The following is an 18,973-nucleotide window of genomic DNA, read 5'->3' on the forward strand; positions in this document are numbered from 1 at the left end:
TAAGGGGGATTTGGAGAACAAAGGAGAGAGCCGCGGGGGGGCTCGCGCCGCCGCGCGGACCGATCGCGACGTGTGATCTAATTAGCATATGAATCGGAGTCCAGCCGCTGGCTAGAACCTCTCTCTACTCACCATTGGAGGAAACCACAGACCCTTGAAACTAATGTCACTCGTGATTGGCTGGTAGAAGTGTTGCTATTGGTCACCTTATGGGTCATTGCAGTGCACACGTGGGGTCACAGCATTCCGCACGTGGGGTAAGCCCCTCCCACACAATATTTATAATAAAAATGTATATATTAATATTTATTATTATTTATAGGTAAGCCTTTACCAAAAGCACTGCAGTTAATTAAAACTAAACATTCATGTGATGCTTGATGCTATAGGTGAACATATTGTACAGGGAACAAATGTGAACAAGGTATATGTGGAGTGAAAGCTTTATTTACATACAGCAAAAATATTGTACAAAATCTCAGGTGAGGCTTGAAATGTTTCTCTGCAGCCTCTGGGTCATGACTTCTTTGTGGGACTCTTCTCCAGTGTGTAGACGTCTGTGGTGTGTAGCTGTGAGATCAGTGTAGCTTCCAGTCTTATATGAAGTGTGGGACACAGGTCGGTGTGCTCCTGGCTGTGGAAGGATGGATCCATGTCGTCTGTCCCGCTTCAATCAGCTGTAAACACATTCAGTAAAATTAGCACAGTTCAATGACAACATACACCTTTACATGTAACTGGAAAATTATTTAATGAATATAACCTTACCCTCTTTCTTCTCCGACAACTCCTCAATGCTGATGTAAGGTCTGGTCGGATCATACTGGCTCATAGTGTGTCTTTGTACGTCATGGACAGGCAGCTGGAAAACAACACATGTAACATGACTTTATTATTAATAAACGGAAATAGCCGCGCTGCATCACCGTTGGAAGATCCACAGCAAAAAAACACCAAAACAATTCATAAACAGTTACTTACATTCAATGGCTTAATTTTCTGCACTTTAAATCCGGACTTTCAGCGTCTCAGCCTAACGCCTCTTTGTTTGTGTGTGTGTGTGTGGGGGGGGGGGGGCTGAGGCTGTGAAAACATACAGAAAAAAGTCACGTTGATGAAAAAACTTAACGAGAACAAACTGTTACATCTAAGTAATTCATACATATTTACACATGCACTAGATCTGCTCCAGCACTCGATGCTGTATTCGTATTTTAGCAACTTTCTCGCTATCCCAAAGAGTGGCGGACATGCTTTCAGATGTAGGGTTAGCTTAGTGGTTAGCATGGCGTCTCTAGCTCACCGTAACTCAGGGACTGTGCATCCGTCTTCTCCGCCTCGACTCGTCCACACCGGGCCCGCGGCTCTGCCTCCACACGCACTCATCTTCTCCTCCAGGGAACAGCGTCGTGTCGACTTCAGCAAGTTATTTACCCCGAAGACAGAGTCACTCGTACGGGACAAGCTAAACACGACCCGCTTCCTGTCTGCGGGACACTCGACGCTGCTGCACGGCGTTTACGAGGCTCTGATTGGACGAGTCCATCAGCTGATGACGCGAGCGGGTGACGTGAGCAGCGGTTACTTCATGGGATAAGTATTTGACTGAGGCCAGGTTTATTTTTTGTGGTGTTTAGTAAATTTACACACATGATTCACTCATGCTGTTCTGTGTTCGTAACCTTATAGTTGAATGCACTTATTGTAAGTCGCTTTGGATAAAAGTGTTGACTGTTTTAATGGAATACTGAGAAAGTTTAATAACAACAATTAGACAATTGAAGTTCAAATTATGAAGGAATTTAAGCTCTATATTGTGTCTCCTTTATATTTAAAATAATAATCAAACTGAGTGGAGATGTATGTTGTATCCAAACAGCCGGCTGCTGTGTTTTGTCACTGTGCAGTCCATGGGGGATTAAATATTACACTGAAAAAATAAATCATTAAATCAATGAATGTTTCATAGCAATTTTGAAAGTAGTGGTGAAAAGGTACCATTTATAATTCATGGAACAGCTTAGTTTGCCATTGACATGTGAATTTGATGCCAGTATTTTGGGAGGACAGATATTTTTATGGAAAGCCAGTAGAAGTTTGGAGCTTACAGGACACAGATGATCATACCCAGCATCATTTATTTGCTGGTAGAGGTGTGGTTTACACTTCCTCTGTGCATTTAACCAGCACAATTGAAAAAGTGACTGTAATCATGCCACTCTGTACAGTTGTTGAGATTTAGGATTGTTTTGGATGACAATAAAAATTTGAAATAAAGTGCATTGTTTCATTTCTTTTGACTGCATTGACCTTTGTTCGTGGTATACAATATAATTCATTATAGCACACTTACTTACTTAAGAACAATTTAAAATTTCAGGTTTAATATTTATTTTAAGCCTGGTTTACTCAGCCAGATAGTTTGTTGGTGCCTCTAACACATTGGTGTTATCTGCTCTCAGGGAAACTGATTTGCATTTGTGAAGCTCAGAGCATTGTCATTTGCATGTGAAAGCGTCCTCTAGGAGTTGGAGCAGGGGGGGTCAAATCTCAACAGCTCACAGGCTTGACAACTGCAGGAACCCTGAGCGTTTCCTTTGCTGCCTGCAGATACGTGTGAAAGTCGTTAACCGAAGGATGTGCCAACACTTCTCTGCGACACAGATTGACACAAACGCTTCTTTTCATGCAGTGCACCCTCCAAAGACCTGCAGCTTATAGGTCGACCCGAGACTCTAAATTGCCCCTAGTCGTAAATGTGAACTAGAATGGTTTTGGTCTACGTCAACCTTGTGATGGACTGGCGACCTGTCCAGGGTGTACCCAGATCCCCCACGGCCCACATAGGAGAAGCAGAATAGCTAATGAATGGACAGAACAGATATTTCCTGTAATTAAACGTTTTACTTTGATTGAAGTGGAAACTTAATGTTTTATTTATATGACCACTGCCACTGTCCACATCAGGATTTTTGTGTAGGACATCTAGTTTAAAGCAGTTTTTCCATTTAATTATAAAGTGTGGCTGTCCTTATAAATCTTTCTTTTTGCTACTGTTGCCCAGCAGGAATATATTTGCAAGCTTTAGATGGGATCTTTTTTATAAGCTGCCCCCTGACTGGGGTATTTCAGCATTTCATATCAAATATTGACACAGCTGTGTCCGAGAGCCTTGTGCCTGAGAGCTTTCCTATTGGAAAAAAGTGAATACTGTGAATGACTGGGGCTGTTAGGTAACTGTAGACTAGGTGTACTGTTGCTGTAGCTACAGAGAAAGTCTTGCGTGCCCCCCTGCGCACATCATGTGGATACAGTCGTCATTTCTGCTGAACGGATGACATCCAGTCTGTGTTGTTTCCGTCTGCCAGTCCTGTCGCCTTCTTTCCGCCCACTGACTGACAAAAGCCACAGACGACAGCGGACGGGCTGATGTTAGGAAATTGTATCCATCAGCAGTGAGTGGGCAGATGGGGTCATGAACTGAGCTGCCCTGTAACTCAACACAACAGCTCTCTGTTGTCGTGATCAGAGCATTGGGGTGCACTGAGGTTCTTTCACCATGTTAGCCCGTGTGCAGAGACTTTTCTGCAGAAGCCTCTGTGTTTATGTGTGTTTTTATAGAGAGAAGCAGAGAGGCAGAGTCTTGATGAATAAATAAATGTGCAGCCATTGGGCTCAGGTTCACCTGATGCTGGTGATCAATTTATCTTCCCTTATAACTTCATTAGTTGATGCATGGCTCAAACATGGCTTCAGGGTAAACAGATCTAGGAATAAACTAGCAGAGGCAGACCAGAGTTCAGCTATCTTTCAGAAATATTACTCACTGTTCATATTGAGCCATTACAGTATGATTGGACCCTGTTTTTGAAACATTTTTTGATCTTATTTGATGAAATCCTCCTCATGTCTTGAAAGCATCAATATGTTAAGTTCACTAGGGAAAAAAAGAAAAGGAAGCTGGGATATGTGGCCTTCGCAGGACTGTAATAAACATGACCAATTTCATTTGGTCCAAATTAAATGATGCGCTGGTGTCACTCACCGACCTGCCTGCCTGCTCACACCCTGCCCTCGGTCTCGCTGCACATAACCGGAGGCTTTACAAAGCGGAGAGGCATACACCTCTGAAGCAGAGATGATAGTCTCAGGTTACTGAGCGAGTCATGGAAAAGTCAACTTGCAGCAGATGACGAGAAGGTCGATGGGGGGTTGGGATGTATGGTTGCAAATTGCAGCCTGGCTAGCTTTTTTCCAGGCTTACCAACCCTAGCTGTTATACTCTGAAACCTCTTCCACATCAGGATGAGCAGAAATTCACAGCTTTTCCAAACTTGCATAAACCTGCTTAATAAGGCGATTTACTTCTTTCGCCTCACCTGTCAAGGAGTTTGCCTTTCTGTTTTTCCCCGTCATATTCAACATTATGAACGGAGCGACAACTGATAAGCTCTCTAACCTCACTTTCTTGCCAAATTCCGACGTTCAACCTGGTGAAGAATGCCGATTGTAGCCGGAGCCCATTAAAACCTGTGTCTCCTGCAGAGTCATTTGAGCTGGGAGTTGATACTGATGTATCCACAATGTAGACAAAAGCCACGTGTAACTGAGTGTTGGTGGGTCTTTTTACAAGTGGAATAGGGGCTAAACCTAATGCCTCCAGCCAACACTCTCACACAAACATGCACACATACCACAGTGCCTGCCTGTAATATTTTGTTTTCCTGCTCTGTTTAGCGTAAGCAGTGCAAATTGCCTATATCAAATTGATAGGACAAGCAATTCTCTGCTTAAAACTCTGGACTCAGTCTAATCCCCCCTGTGGAGAGTGCGCCATTGTCAATGTTGAGCCCTGTCTGCTAAATTAATGAGGATTAGAGAAGCGAGCTACAGAGGACATCGAATCAATGCTCAACTTTCCTGCTGATTGGACTCCATCCCCTTCACTCATTTGACAAACACTCCAACCTTTGCATTTTCTCACTGTGGACATGGTTCTGAATTGTTTTACTGTTCAACACTAGAGTTCAGTGTAGTGTCATCAACAAAAACATGAACACAGAACAGTTCCTAATTCACTGTGTTGATTTGTTTTAATCTGCAGATGAAAAGGAGGAGGGGATACTGGGCAGCATCCTCCTGCCGAGCTTTTATATATCTATGCTGTCTGTGGATGATCACATCAACAGAAAATATGCCTACAAGGTCAGTGCATGGTTTCAGTCCTGTCAAACTTTGTAATACTCCACATTTTGTTTTATATTTATAATCCATGTTGAGCCTAGAAAGGTGAACAATTGTTTTAGTTTTTGGAAAGAAAAATGAAAGGTCAATCAAATGAAATGAGCTTATGATGTTAGAAAGATGATTTTACTGTGGTGGTCAGACTGTATATTTTCACAATGTTTTCTTACTTTTCTTTAGTTTCTTGTTTGAAAATATATTTGAGACATGAATTGCTCAATTAACTTAACTTTATTATCTGTCAAAACCAGAACATAAATTAAATTTTCCTTTGATCAGGCTCACCAGTTGAAATATGTATGCATATATATATTCAAAACAGGATAAGTACTCAGTATAGTGCATTTTGCCCAATAGTCCCATTTTGAAACTACGTTTACAATCACTAGATCAGGATTTTTATTATGATCTGCACCAAACTCAATGACAATGTTGGGTCTGCCTGTTTATATATATCCAGTCAAAAATGTATTGGGGTTTTGCTTGGTTCATGCCCCACCCCTCGACAAATCTCATGGAAATCGGCACAGTGGCGCAGTTTTTGAGTAATCCTGCTGACAGACAGAAAAACAAACGAAAATGAAAACATGACCTACTAAGGGGAGGTAATGAACTATTTTTTTAGATTTTTTCTGAGCCATTGTGACTTTATAGCATTGACCTGATGGCAGCAACTAAAAGTATTGCTAGACAGCATGAGAGGTTTTTTTTCTAGATGTGCTGTGAGGCTTAGAAAGCAAATGTGTCATATTCGACTTCTATTGCACTACAATACTACGTTGCCTCAGAGAACCCAAGGTCCAGGCCGACAGGCATATTTTCTGGGATCTCAGTGGCGTGTAGAGTATTTGACTGTGGATCCCTCATAAACCCTGAGAGACAACAGAGTTGTCCTGCCAAGTGCAGCCAAAAACCAGACGCCCAGAAGTCTGCTCATGGTCTCTCAAACCACACAACCCACTCTTTCCAGCTTTGTCTCAGGCCGAAGGAGAGTCGAGGTAGAACAGGGCCCAAACTCTCTAAGTTCACAGCGATGTAACCGAGTGTTTTTATTCTTAACTTTCCCTGTCTCTTGTTCCTGTCCTCAAAAGGCCCCATGTCATTTGAAGCTCTCATTATTCTGTCATAACTGGAGCGATGACATAAACAGGATATTGAGGTTGTTGCACTAAACATTCTGTTTTTCTCTTTCTTTCTTTGTCTTAAACAATAAATTGCTTTGTACGCTGTGAGGGAAGAGCAACAATGGAACAATGTGTCATCCATACAACCAACTGCATGGTAAGTCCTACAGTACTACGGCAGATTTACTGCCCTAATCTAATGGTATGCATGAAACTCAGGTGACACACGGTTTGATTTATAGTACATATATAGTGAGTATAGTGCAGATGACCACAGCCGGGAGCATTTCACTAACCAGATTTTTTTCCACCCTTATTTGGGAAGAAATATGACCCGAAATCAACGTCATTATTCTCTCAATCTCGCATCAGCTGTCGTTTGAGAACAAATCTGGGGCTCTCTGTGTAGACGGCAAATTTCCAATTTTCTCCTCACAAAACACAAATAGAGATACTTTTGAGGTGTTATAGTTCCACACAACATTTTGGCAATTTTTTATGAACAGCAAATAAATGTAGATAAATTAAAAAATCTATAGCCGATGCATTTTGATCAATGTGCTTTGCTCGTTTGCTCTCCACATGTACTGTGCAGGCGACCAAACCCTGCTTAAACATGATTGGTCAAACAAGAAATTGAAACCAGAAGGCGTCTGGTCTTAAATCGTACCTACAGATTCGGTATCTTCACATACAGAATCTGTTTATCGAGATTTTGTTTTTCTCACAAAGTGTCTCAACAGCTCTACGTTCTTCTTATTTAGGGAGAAATCTACATTTACCTGTCAAAGTTAAAGTTAACTTTATTTTTTTTGTCTTCTCTCTTTCAGGTTACATTTTCTGTGTGTGACTGTTCCTCTCCCCGGTCCCGTCTATTTGTCACAACAGGCAACCCATCCCAACATGAGGACATACTATTTTTGCACAGACACAGCGAAGGAAATGGAATCTTGGATGCAAGTAATGACGGATGCTGCCCTTGTGCATTCAGAGCCGGTCATAAGGTTAGTAACTGTGTCACTCGTACAGTATAGGCATTTGTAGAGACAGGCAGATTGGGAGATTACAATGGGATGTTTCGCTGAGAAAAAGGGGTTTTGAGTTCTCAAAACAATCACTAAAGACTTCCTTGGTTTATTTCTTCATCCTGATTTTCTTTTTTTGCATTTGTTCTGCAAAACAAGTGCTTTTAAATCCCCCTGTTAAGCCTTTAAGGTTCTATGGCATCAACTGAACTCCCACTTTTGGCATTTCTGGTCTGTGGCTTTGCTGAAGAAGCTGTGGCTTTTCTTTCATATCATGTATCTATTTTTACTACGTTAGAGTATCATACATAAGTATGCCATGTGTATGGTAGACATGCGTGTGACACATGGTGCATGTGTTTTGTTGTGCACAGCTGCACCGACGGATCAGGATCACTGCCTCCTCAGGATTGGGTTATTTCCTTTCCTTTTTTAAAACAGTGTTAAGTGTCTGTCATTTGGCAGCGTGCCGGTCTAATGCCCTCCTTTTACATGGCCGAGCAGAGGCGTAATTGTGAAGTGCTCTGTAATTACACAGAGCGGCAGTGCCTGAAATCCACTAAATAGCATTGTTTAATTTGATGCTGTTGAAAGACTATTTATGGTAATAGCATTGGTATATATATATAACTAGTTAAGGATTCCTATATTTGTTTTGCATCTTGTAGTCCCTGCTCTATTACCACATATTTTAAGCTGTTGAGTAGTTACAGGTTTTTTCCTTTATTCAAAAAGAGTGGTCTTTCAGTTTTAGAGCAGGACACATAGATTTCATGTAATGCTCTGACTCAAAACCTGCCATTGCACTCATATGTACTGCTTCTGCTTGGATTTCCTTCGCTCCAGCTTCAACTCTTCTCCTCGGGACCATGCTGCTTCAGTTTACACGCGAAAGATTTCTCTCCTGCTTTTTAAGATTTGTTCTTTTGCTCTTTAATCTTTTTTTCTTCTGTGCTTGGATCATTTGTTCACATCTGCGTGTGAGCGCAGGGTTTTGAGTGAAAGTACAAAATGGTATGTGTGCCTGTTTATGTGCAAAATCTGAATGTGAACTCAATAAGCCCCCTATCAAACTGAAACGCCACCTACTTGAAGAGAGGGAATAAAGTCAGTTACATTAACCTAAAACCTAATTCTTCTCGGACTTAAAAGGTTAAGTCTTTCTAAATTCAAAAGTATGAGCTTGAGACTTTCATAGGGTTAAAAGTGTTTCTCTACTGGGCTGGTGGAGCCACAGAAGGCTGCAGAAGTCATTATGTGAATAGTGAGGCTATTTAAAAAAAGGACACAAGTGGAAACTGTGAAGGAATGCTTTTGCCGCTGCCCTCTTATTGCTAACCCAGTGAGCCGTGCTGCTGAGGGGGAATTTGAAGAACTTTGAAGTTGTGACCTTGAGTCCTTCTGATGCCAAGGAGTCATGGTGTCTGTTACCACTTGAGACCTCCCTAATGACCACAGAGTTGTAGGTGGGTCTTCTAGAGAGGAGGTAGAGGAGAGCTGCAAATGGATTACTTGGTCCAGAGCACCACCTCTGAGACCTGCCCACATAGGCGGTGTTTTATTGGGGGATATCCGATTTCCTTTTACACGCTCGACCTCCCCTGGCAGCTGGAAGGGACATTGTGCACCACAAACCTTTCTACTTTGCACTTTTATTTTAATTTCAGATCATTGTGTGGGTTAAAAAAGGTAGAGCCTTAGGTCTGCACAGTTTGTTTTACCCATACTCAATATCGTGTCTCTAACTGGGGATGTGAAACCTGAATATCCCAGCTGCCAATTTTTATATAATATAGTTATCATCCTCCCATCACTGCCAAGGCAATCTCATCTTGCTTTTGGATCTCACTGCGTTTGAGATTATTCCTCTCGCCGTACTCAGACTTTCTCTTTTGTCTTTTCCAGGTTGGACAGACTAAAAGTGGAGCAGTGCGGCCCTCAAGAGATCAACCACGTGGCCAACAACAGGCCAGTGCTCACACAGCCCGAAATCCAGAACAACGAACGCAACCGAGAGGTCGACCTCGAGTGCCCTTTGTCAGTCACCCCCGACACGGCAGAAGAAGAGAAGAAGCAGCGAGATGCGGAGCGCTACGGCTTCCACAAGGAGGGGGCGGTGCGCGAGCGTCCCCTCACCAAGATCAACAGCATCAAACTGCAGCCCGCCCAGGCAGCGGCTGTCAAAGCCAACATCGCCTCGCCACAGACCCCAACGGAGATGGATGGGCCCCATCGAAGTCCGCAGGTCAACGGATCTGGTGGGCAGTTTCCAGCTGATGGAACCAGAGTCCTTCCTCAGCAGAGTCCCAACTATGAGCCGGAACGCAACCTGAGTCGTACCAGCTCCATGCAGCAGCTGGAGCAGTGGGTCCGCACACAAAGGGTGCGCAGCCAGGACGACGACACCAGGAGGTTGGTTTGATTATGTGGCACAATTTTATATTACTGTTTCGGTTATTTCAGTGTTTGACCTCATTAATATGTGTGTCAGGAAAGGAGAAAAAAAACCTAGTACACACTGTTTTTAGGTTATTGCACATGAGGCTGATGTTGTCCTACTTCAATATGAAGGGGAACTTGGCTTAACTGCTGATTCAGACGAGAAGGATTCTCCTCGAGCGCATGCTTTCGACTGACACTGATTTTCCAAAGCTCTGCAGTCCGATTTCTTTTTAAGGCTGTGTTGTTTAAAAACAAGGGCTTTCACACACTCCTCACCACAATTTAACATGTCAAGAGCGTTTGTGGAGTTATTGTGCCATAAACAAAAACATGAGGTATCTGGAACAGAATCAGTAAGGTACATCCAGCCTCAACCTGCTGCATCAACCCGCACCTGAATCCTGCTACTGAATCCTCATCCGTTAAAGACAATGTCCGGAGAAAGTCCAGATCTATACGATCCTCCGTAGATCATGTCTAAAAACGGCTTAAGTAGAACTAGGGGGTGAAGAATGGCCAAGCGAAGCCAGAATAACTGTCTTCCTCTGACCATGCAGTGAGAGTCCCAGTTTTAATTGGTCCTGATTAAACTCTCACCGTGTCCGTCTGCCTGTCCGTCTGCCTGTCTCGCCATCTGCTCGCCCTGCTTGTGCTCCTGTTTGACAAAGCCTTGCCTCTTTTTTCGCCCAATCACACCCTGAGTACATTAATTTGAAAAAATGGGCACACACCTGCTTTGAGTAAGACCTTGAGAATGACTAGACCTTGAAGCTTCCCATCCTCCCTCAGTTCAACAGTCTCTGTTCGTCAGCCACAAGCCTTTTTTTCTTAAATGTGACAGGGTTTTAAAAAGCAGAGCTCTGACTTTGAACATTCTGTGGAAGTGGAGCTTTTCCTTGGTTCTCTCTATCCGCTGAAAACACACAGAAACTAAAAATACCCACTCTGTAACCAACTATTAAATCACACTGTGGTCATCTTGATTGATGTCATGTTGTGCTATTCAGACACATCCAGAGCAGAGGTTCGGAATCTAATTTGAATCTAGGCTGGTGATGCTTCGCAACTATACGTGACACTGGCAGCCATTTGAGATCAAGATCAGGGACTGTAATATAAAAAGTTGAGGATACAAAAACTATCTTAAGTAAAAACTTAATAAATAAAAAAATGTTGGATAAACATAATACAAACAGACATTATGATAGTGCACACAACTGAATGAAATTACACATTGAATAAAGAGATAAATACGATTTGAACAGACAGGCTGATATTGGATGAAATTGCCCCAGATGTGGATAAATATATTATAAATGGTGTATTATAATGTCAGATTTAAGGAAAGAGAAGTCTCTTATTTGTGTGCACTGAACACATAGAAGATGATGGTGTAGTTTAAGAAGTGAGGTCTTTACTCAGAGGTGTTCGGGTCATACACAAAGTCAGAATCAGGTAATCATTACATATAAGGGTCAAACACGAGGAGACAGCACAAGGAAGAACACAAGACAGCATGAACACAGAACACTAAGAACAACAATGATACTCAGACAGAGAATATAGGGGGGGTTTACTGGTGGTAACACAGGGGCGGACAAATCAGGTACAGGTCAATGAAATCAGTTCAACTGCCTATTGATGATGGTGATCGGTTCTTTCTCCCCAGCGTCACGTCGTACCAGACACTGCCTAGAAACATGCCAAGCCACCGGGTCCCCTACCAGCCTCAGTATGGAGATAGTTACCGCAGCATGCCCAGGAATAGCATGGCCCAGCGGGACAGCATCTGCAGCATGTCGCCGTCGCTGTACGAGCAGGTCTTGGGTTCCATGCCGGCCGACAAGCGCCGCTCCATGCGCGACGACACCTTGTGGCAGCTGCACGAGTGGCAGCAGAGGCAGGCGTACACCAGGCCGCCGGGGCTCTACGGCACCATGGCCAGTCCCAGGACCATGATCAACCTGTCGGACCACGCCCCACCGAGCCACTCCATCCCCCCCTCACCCTCCCACGGCTCGCTGTCCATGTACGGTGGCTACTCCCCGATGCGATCCTACAACATGAACAGCGGCCATTCTGAGGTCTCCTCCCCCGTTTACAGAAGAGACGCGAGCATCGACAGACGTCATAGGCCGCAGCCCAACAAGGTCAGTTCAGGCAAACAAACGCCAAGAAGTCATTAAGCAACAAAACAAAAGAACATATTTCACAAAATGTCTTAAAAATCAGAAGCAAGATCTCTTAACAATGGTTGCTATAGAATATGAATTTAGCTGTTTACGTTAGAGCTACTTCTGAAGAAATCCCCATTTCTAAGTATTTACACATGTACCTTTGATTGTCCAGGCACCAGATTATGTGCGTAAAGAGCGTTATGTTTTTAAATATAACTTTTTCCGATATAACGAAATTGCTTAAATGCCACTATGTACAAAATATTTGTATTTGGGTGAATCCAGTCCATGGTGTAATTGACCGTCATGCTTGTTTTTGTTTGACTGTGTCCTGCAGTATACTTACCCACCTGACAGGAGGTCCATGCCCGCTGGGATCCCAGTTCAAACTATCACTGCCCAGACTCTGCAAGGCAAAACAGTAAGTCTTCTTCTGAGTTGTTCCCTCCTGTGTCCTTCACTGTCTTCAAAGGCTGCGTCCTTGAAGAAACGTGCATGAATTTCTGTAAAATGCACCACCCAGTAATTTCACACCTCGGTTGCTCTATATGCACACACACGCGCACACACACACAGGTAGGGAAACAAGGCTATTTTCATAACATTACCTGCCTGTTCCTCTTTCTGTCTCATTTGCCACCAAGACGACAGAGACAGAATCTTTGAACGTAGATTTAGGCAGAAATTGAATGCATGTTCCAAGTGGTAGGATTTAGAGTACTTTCCCTTCAGGAGCTCCTTAGACTCTCCTCACATCAGTGGAGACTTAAAAAGCCTGTCACTCACAACCCTCTAAGTCAGATCAGGAATTTATTTCAAAGCCGTACACGTTGCTGTGCCCTCACAGAGCTGGGAAACTGTGTGAACTGTGATTGTGTAATAAATGCTAAACTTTCCTGTCTTGAGTGGACCTGTCGAATCTGCCTTCTGCTGACAGTGATAGCACCTGGGATAATCTTGTGGTCCTGAGCTGCATGAACATTCACTACCTGGATATAAACTTACACCTATCTTGTGCCTGACGCCTCTAAAATCTCCTGTCCTGGTGTGTTCTCTCCTTTCTTCTCCCGCCCCCCCACTGCGGTGTATCCCTGTTCCACTGTGGCTGTATGTCCCTCCCTCCCTCCCTCCCTCCCTTGCAGTCTGAGGAACTGACTCTGCTGCTGATAAAGCTGCGGCGGCAGCAGACAGAGCTAAACAGTATCCGGGAGCACACTGTAGCACAGCTTATGCAACTAAACATGGATGGTGACAACCCAAAGGTCAGGCCCCAAGAGATACCTCACAGGCGTGTGTGTAATCGTGTGGTGTGTATGCCATCCTTACCCACGACCATTATCCATCTTGATCCGGAGCATTTTTTTTAGTCTTAACACATGGCTGACTTAAGGGGAAAAGCACTAAAGTGGGCATTTTCTCAGTAAATCATAGACTTTGGCTTGAATTGCCCTCTCAGCATAGTTTGGGATCAGCTACTTTAGAAATCAGCTTTTTCCAAAATGTGTGAAATGTCTCGAGACAAAAAAGACTAAGTTTTAAAAAACAGAAGATCCAACTTGTTACAAATTGATGACATAGTCACATTAGGGCAAGCAGCTGATCGAGCCATTTTTTCTGCCATGAAGAGTCCAGACAGATGTTACCCGGAAATGAAGCTTAAAGCCACTGGCAAGCTTAAAAGAGCCAGAGGCTAAGGAGGTTAAGACCACTGGCAAACGTTCATGTTAATTCAGGATTTTTGCATTTTAAGTCTCCTGAGAGACGACAGATTTGACGGTCACTGATTTAGGTCAAGCAGGCGTGAGGTGGAGAATGGTTGAGATTCTGTGATACGGGTCAGTAATGACTTTGGCTTTTGCTACTATTAATCTAAGATCTTCTTGTACCAGTTTCACTAAAAATATGAATGCCTTACTTTTATGTGGGAGCCATTTGCCTGCACTAGTCCAAGACAGTACATGGCCATTTGATCATTATAAAGTTCTATTACTGCACTCACTCTGTTTCTTTATATAGTGCATCTGGTACCTAACCCACCATGACTGGTCCTACCCTCCTTTCTTCCTGGTTATCTTCGGGTACACTGCACAGGACATGCCTGCGTGTGTTAATCTTTGTGCGTGTGTGTAATTGTGTGTGAGAGACTGTGAAAGAAAGAAAAACAGAATTTCTCTTCCTTTGCCTTACTCTCCTTTTGCCTTTTTTCTTCTCTCTTCTTTGCTGCTGATGCTAGAATGACATGCTCTCTCACCACCTCCAAAGGAACCTCATGTTTTTGGACAATCAGGTGGGGTAATGCATGAATGCATGGCCCTGTCTCCTCTTGACATGAACTGAACTCATATAATGCTTTGCTATAGTTAAAATAAGGAATATGAAATATTAGTTGTATAGAATAGAGATAACTATGGAACAGTGTTTCTTTACCAAAGTTTTACCAACTAGTTTGTAGCTCCTGTCTCTAGATGTGCCATTTAAATCATAAGTTCATCTAAATACACACCCTGCACAAACCTTCAGCTTTACTAACTATTATGTATAGTAGGGGCATGTGGACAAGCTTCAGTCCCTGAAAATATTTTTTTTTAAACTGAAATCTTTTCTTTGAGAGTTTGAGTAACTACGAAAGTGCACTTTTTGAACAGAGGTACAAAAACACAATACACCTAATGAAAGGAGGTGGTCCCAGATTTTTGCACTGATTAAGATATATGTAATTTTGCTACATGTAGGACATTTGATATTTTCATCTATATAATACATGAACTGCATGTTTTTATTCCTAATTTTATTTTAGAGCCTGGTCTTTCAGTTTGAGAGCAGGATTTTGTTCTGCTTTCACTCCCTGTGCTTGCACTCTAATCTGTTTGGGCTTGGATTTGCTCTGCTTGAGCTGGAACTATGTTTTTGGGGGGGCTGGACATATTTCCTGCACCTCCTCTTAGTCAAGTTGCTTCTGTGCACACTTGGAATGTCTGCTCTTGGATTTTGTTCTTATGCGCTCTATGAAGCGCTGAAGCTAGAGCGCAGGGAATCTGTCCAAGCAACAAAATATGAGTGCAAGCGCATGGTTTGGGCACAAGCCTGGGCTTTTTAGGTGTGACAACACGAAATCAATACGTCCTGTTGTCAAACTAAAAAACCATGCTCTTAATTAAGGATAAGAAAGAAAAAAAACATAGAAGTGGAAAGTGCCTCCATTAATTAGTAAGCCTCTTGGCGTTTTGCTCGACAATGTGTTGATGCTGGTCGGAGGATTTCTTATTGCCTCTCTTGCCGTATCCATCCCTGTTCATGGTGGATGCACACGTTGGTGTTTGAGTCTGCTTAATGAGAGAGAGCTCGAGCTAGTGAGGGTGTCTCAACAATAAACATTGTGGGTGTGTTATCTCTGAAGTGAAGCACTGCTATAAACTGACAATTGCTGTATCGCTCCTCTCTACACTGGACAAGATGAAGGAAAATGACCCTTTAATCGTCATGACTCACTCTTTGATTGAGAACTCTGCCCCAAGGCCTCAACTTTACCAGCAAGTAAGGGCCAGCTCATAGACTCTGCGCCGCCTCATCCTCACCAGTCGCTGTTGTCCCTTTTTTGGTCTGTTGTGCAATGCTCGCCCGATGTCTGGGTCCCCGTGGCATCTTGAGACCGGTCTCCCCTGTATTTTGTGTTTTGCTAGCACCCCCTCATCCATTGCTTTTTGACTGTTCCTCTCTGATAACGAAAAGACATGCCAAGTATGGGCATGACTTGTTTGCTTCACTGTTCAGTTGAATCCCCTCCTCACTCTCAGGTTTGGCTGAATACTGTTTAGATGTTGTGATGTGTTTAGAAAGTATTCAGCCTGCTGTCGGACTCTCCTGAATCAGGAGTTAAAGCTGTGGTCACACACTTAGCATTTAGATTTCAAAGTCCTGTAGTTGTTATTCAGCTTGTTTTGTCTAGCGCCCCAAACAGTGAAGGTCAAAGTGTGATTTTTCAAAAGCATTTGCAGATGTGTTCTCTCTCTCATCAGCCACCTGGTCTTGGCAGGAGGTTTCTAATTAGCTGAAGTTAATTCTGCATTGCCAGACTTGTCTCTTCAGTTCATTACCAAATACTGTATCTATTTGTGAGAAAATATACATCCACCTGAAGCTTGCAAGGGATGGTTTGTCTGCAGGATTTTTCTAAATCAGTGGCCATAAAGGGCCCACAATTTGCATGGGGGGGGGGGCAATTATATGTCCAACATCCATGTACAATTCCTTGTCCAGTAAGGTGCATATTAAAGTCAGTACTTGTTTGCTGTTAGCTCTAACTAAGCTCCAGCCTTGAGCAAAAGCCGCATATCATTGAATATTTATTGAATATTTTGATAATTGTTCCTTGTTTAAACATTTCAAAATGACTACTTACAGGACAGGAGCACTTCAAGGTACTAAAATATTTCAGCCGCCGCCCTACCCCTGGTTTAATATAAGTAGTACATTTAGTTAATTAATATTCATGTTTCTGAAACAGGTATGTAACTCCATATCCTGTTTGAATTTATCTTGCGGTCTGCTCTTTTCAAACAACCCTGTTGTTAGCGGATGTCTGACTGGACATACTTGATGCAGTGAATAGCCTTTATACAGAATAAGATCTAATTAAGTCAGGGGGCCACTTTCTCCTCCTTTTTTACCTGTCTTCTTCATTCCGTCCTCTTCACCCACTCTTTCATTCTGCTGATGGAAAGAATAAAGAGAGCCGGCTTGTTGTTTGTGACGATGGCTGTGACATCACTTTGCCACTTTTGAAGTTTAAAAGTGCAGCTGAGGACCGCTCCCACCCACCTTCACCCTGTCACGTTGTCCGCCATTCCAGCCCAGCAACAGCTGCATTCCCACCTGTTCAGCTGCTGGAAAACTGTCTCCCTCTTCCTCTTCCTCATGTCACACGTAGTCCACACAACATCACAGCGAAGCCCTCGGAGCTGTGGAAGTATCTGCATGTTCTGTGTGGAATGCAATGTGGTGCTTAGGTCCCACGTGCTTTAACTGTGTTCTGTGGTTTAACTGAGGAACGAGGTGTTAGCAGAACGGTGTGAGGGTGGAGTCTGAAAGTATTTTTGACAGTGAGATGTTTGTTGTTGTTTTGACTCTGTTGGCTAGCACGTTGGATTTTTAAATTGAATAATTCGAAATAAAGCGTAGAGTAATGCACCTAAACATACATAAATAAAAAAAATTCTTGAGGGAAACAGAAATGTGATCTGATTTATGATATGATCACATAATGAGCTGAAGAACAAACTAAAAGCCAAAACGAGCAAGAAGAAAAGATGTTCCAGTTCAGTTCTGGCAGAGCATCACAGAGGAAGATATCTGCTGATGTCTGTATATTTCTGATGTGATGATTGTTTGATTCAAATGCATGCTGATCCTTTTAATTGGTCAAAAGTGTAAATTAAAGCTAAACGTCGGGTTTAGCTTTAATTGCTATACCAATAAAGTAATTATTTAATTTCATATCCAGTGAGAGAACAAACCCAAAAGAACACAGAAACATGTCACTGTCCTGATACTATTGACTGCACTTGTGTACTTTTAGAATTATGTGATGAATGCATTGCCTGCAAACATGGGATCCAATGCAGTAAAAAACATTTACTCCGATTTTTGTTGTTGTTTCAAAATAAGATTATTTACATTAAAACAAGAAATAGCAAAGATTGGGTTTTGTTTGTTGTGACTTTATACTACTTTCATTTCGGCATATTAAGAATATAAACATCCAGTATTAATTGAAGTGCAGTCTTAAGCTGGAAACATAGTGAGACTGCCTGTCTTTCAATGAATATAATTTCGCTTGGATTAATACTAAATGCTGGTTAATAATAGTTGTAAGCATTATGAGTGTTTAAACATCCTAACACGCTCTGTGGTTAGTTTGTTATTCTTGAATTAATATTGCACTAAGACTCAATGCAGCCGACCGAGTTCTTGGATCAATTAGCTGCAGAGCATGTACTGGATAAAACACAGTTGTTGGATACAGTTAATGCGCTGACTCCAGACTTTAGTAGGTAATATCGTTTTACATGCAGCCATCCCATTGCATTTCCAAAACACACTTTGTGCTGATGGAGACAAACCAGTGAGGCTGATGTAACATGATGCACCAGCATCATCAGGGGAGAGACTGTGTAGACTGGCTGCTCTCCCTGTTGTTGGTTTGCTAACTCAGATGGTCTGAAATCTAAGTCTCCACTCAGGAACTAATTGTGAGGCTCAGAGAGAGAGAGCCATGTTGTGACACTGCATTAGATCTCCACATTTTTTGCATGTGCACATTTGTCATCCCTTTCTGACGTCCTGTGTTTCTCCACAGCTGAGTCAAGACGACTACAGAGGACACACCTACACGTACATGCCAGGAGAAATGGACATTGATGTAAGTTCAGTGTGACGTGATGCTACACACGGCACGATGCTCGGTTCAGCTGCTCACAATCAGTCCCAACTCTTTGCCGTTTTCTCTTTTAGAGCAAACTGAGCCTGCTGTGTGAGCAGGATAAAGTGCTGGGGACACAGGAGGAAAAACTTCAGCAGCTGTACAGAGAGAAGGTGACTAAACACAGCACATCTGTCTTCTTCACAATCTCGCACTGTTTACCGGGGTATGTTGTGGTGTGGTGCCAACTGGACAAAGAATAAACTAAACAGAATACACAGTTTACAGTGGTTGAGTTCTAAGAATAGCCGGATTTCAATTCATGTGAGAAAGAGAGAAAACCTTCACTGTCTCCATCCTGAGATTTTTTTCTGATTTAAAAGGTTGTATTGTATTTGTTGGACTGAATAGAGCCCAACTCATTTATTGGTTGGCCAATACAAATCTGCCAAATATGAGCCTTTCACAGACATATCTGTAACAGTGTATATGTTTGCTAAAATGCGTAGACATGAAAACCTTTATGTTACAGACTAAACAATG

At 42.7% G+C, this 18,973-nt stretch overlaps 1 protein-coding gene and 1 long non-coding RNA gene across 4 annotated transcripts in view; one reads left to right on the forward strand and one right to left on the reverse strand.

Moving 5' to 3' along the window:
* The window catches only part of LOC133009509 (pleckstrin homology domain-containing family A member 5-like), a 93,141-nt gene that overhangs the window by 63,370 nt on the left and 10,798 nt on the right, over positions 1 to 18,973 (forward strand). For all 3 annotated transcript variants that reach the window (XM_061077025.1, XM_061077024.1, XM_061077026.1), the window contains 7 exons: positions 5,105 to 5,205; positions 7,257 to 7,372; positions 9,299 to 9,805; positions 11,505 to 11,985; positions 12,350 to 12,433; positions 18,368 to 18,430; positions 18,523 to 18,603. In XM_061077025.1, the coding sequence (XP_060933008.1) occupies positions 5,105 to 5,205; positions 7,257 to 7,372; positions 9,299 to 9,805; positions 11,505 to 11,985; positions 12,350 to 12,433; positions 18,368 to 18,430; positions 18,523 to 18,603 (1,433 nt within the window). The remainder of the gene's footprint in view (positions 1 to 5,104; positions 5,206 to 7,256; positions 7,373 to 9,298; positions 9,806 to 11,504; positions 11,986 to 12,349; positions 12,434 to 18,367; positions 18,431 to 18,522; positions 18,604 to 18,973) is intronic.
* On the reverse strand, positions 428 to 2,149 carry LOC133009239 (uncharacterized). The gene is made up of 3 exons (XR_009680530.1): positions 982 to 2,149; positions 769 to 862; positions 428 to 677 (listed from the first exon to the last, which is right to left on the reverse strand). It is a non-coding gene; the product is annotated as an uncharacterized LOC133009239 (long non-coding RNA).

Source organism: Limanda limanda, chromosome 8 (genome assembly GCF_963576545.1).
Source record: "Limanda limanda chromosome 8, fLimLim1.1, whole genome shotgun sequence".
NCBI classification, from domain to species: domain Eukaryota; kingdom Metazoa; phylum Chordata; class Actinopteri; order Pleuronectiformes; family Pleuronectidae; genus Limanda; species Limanda limanda.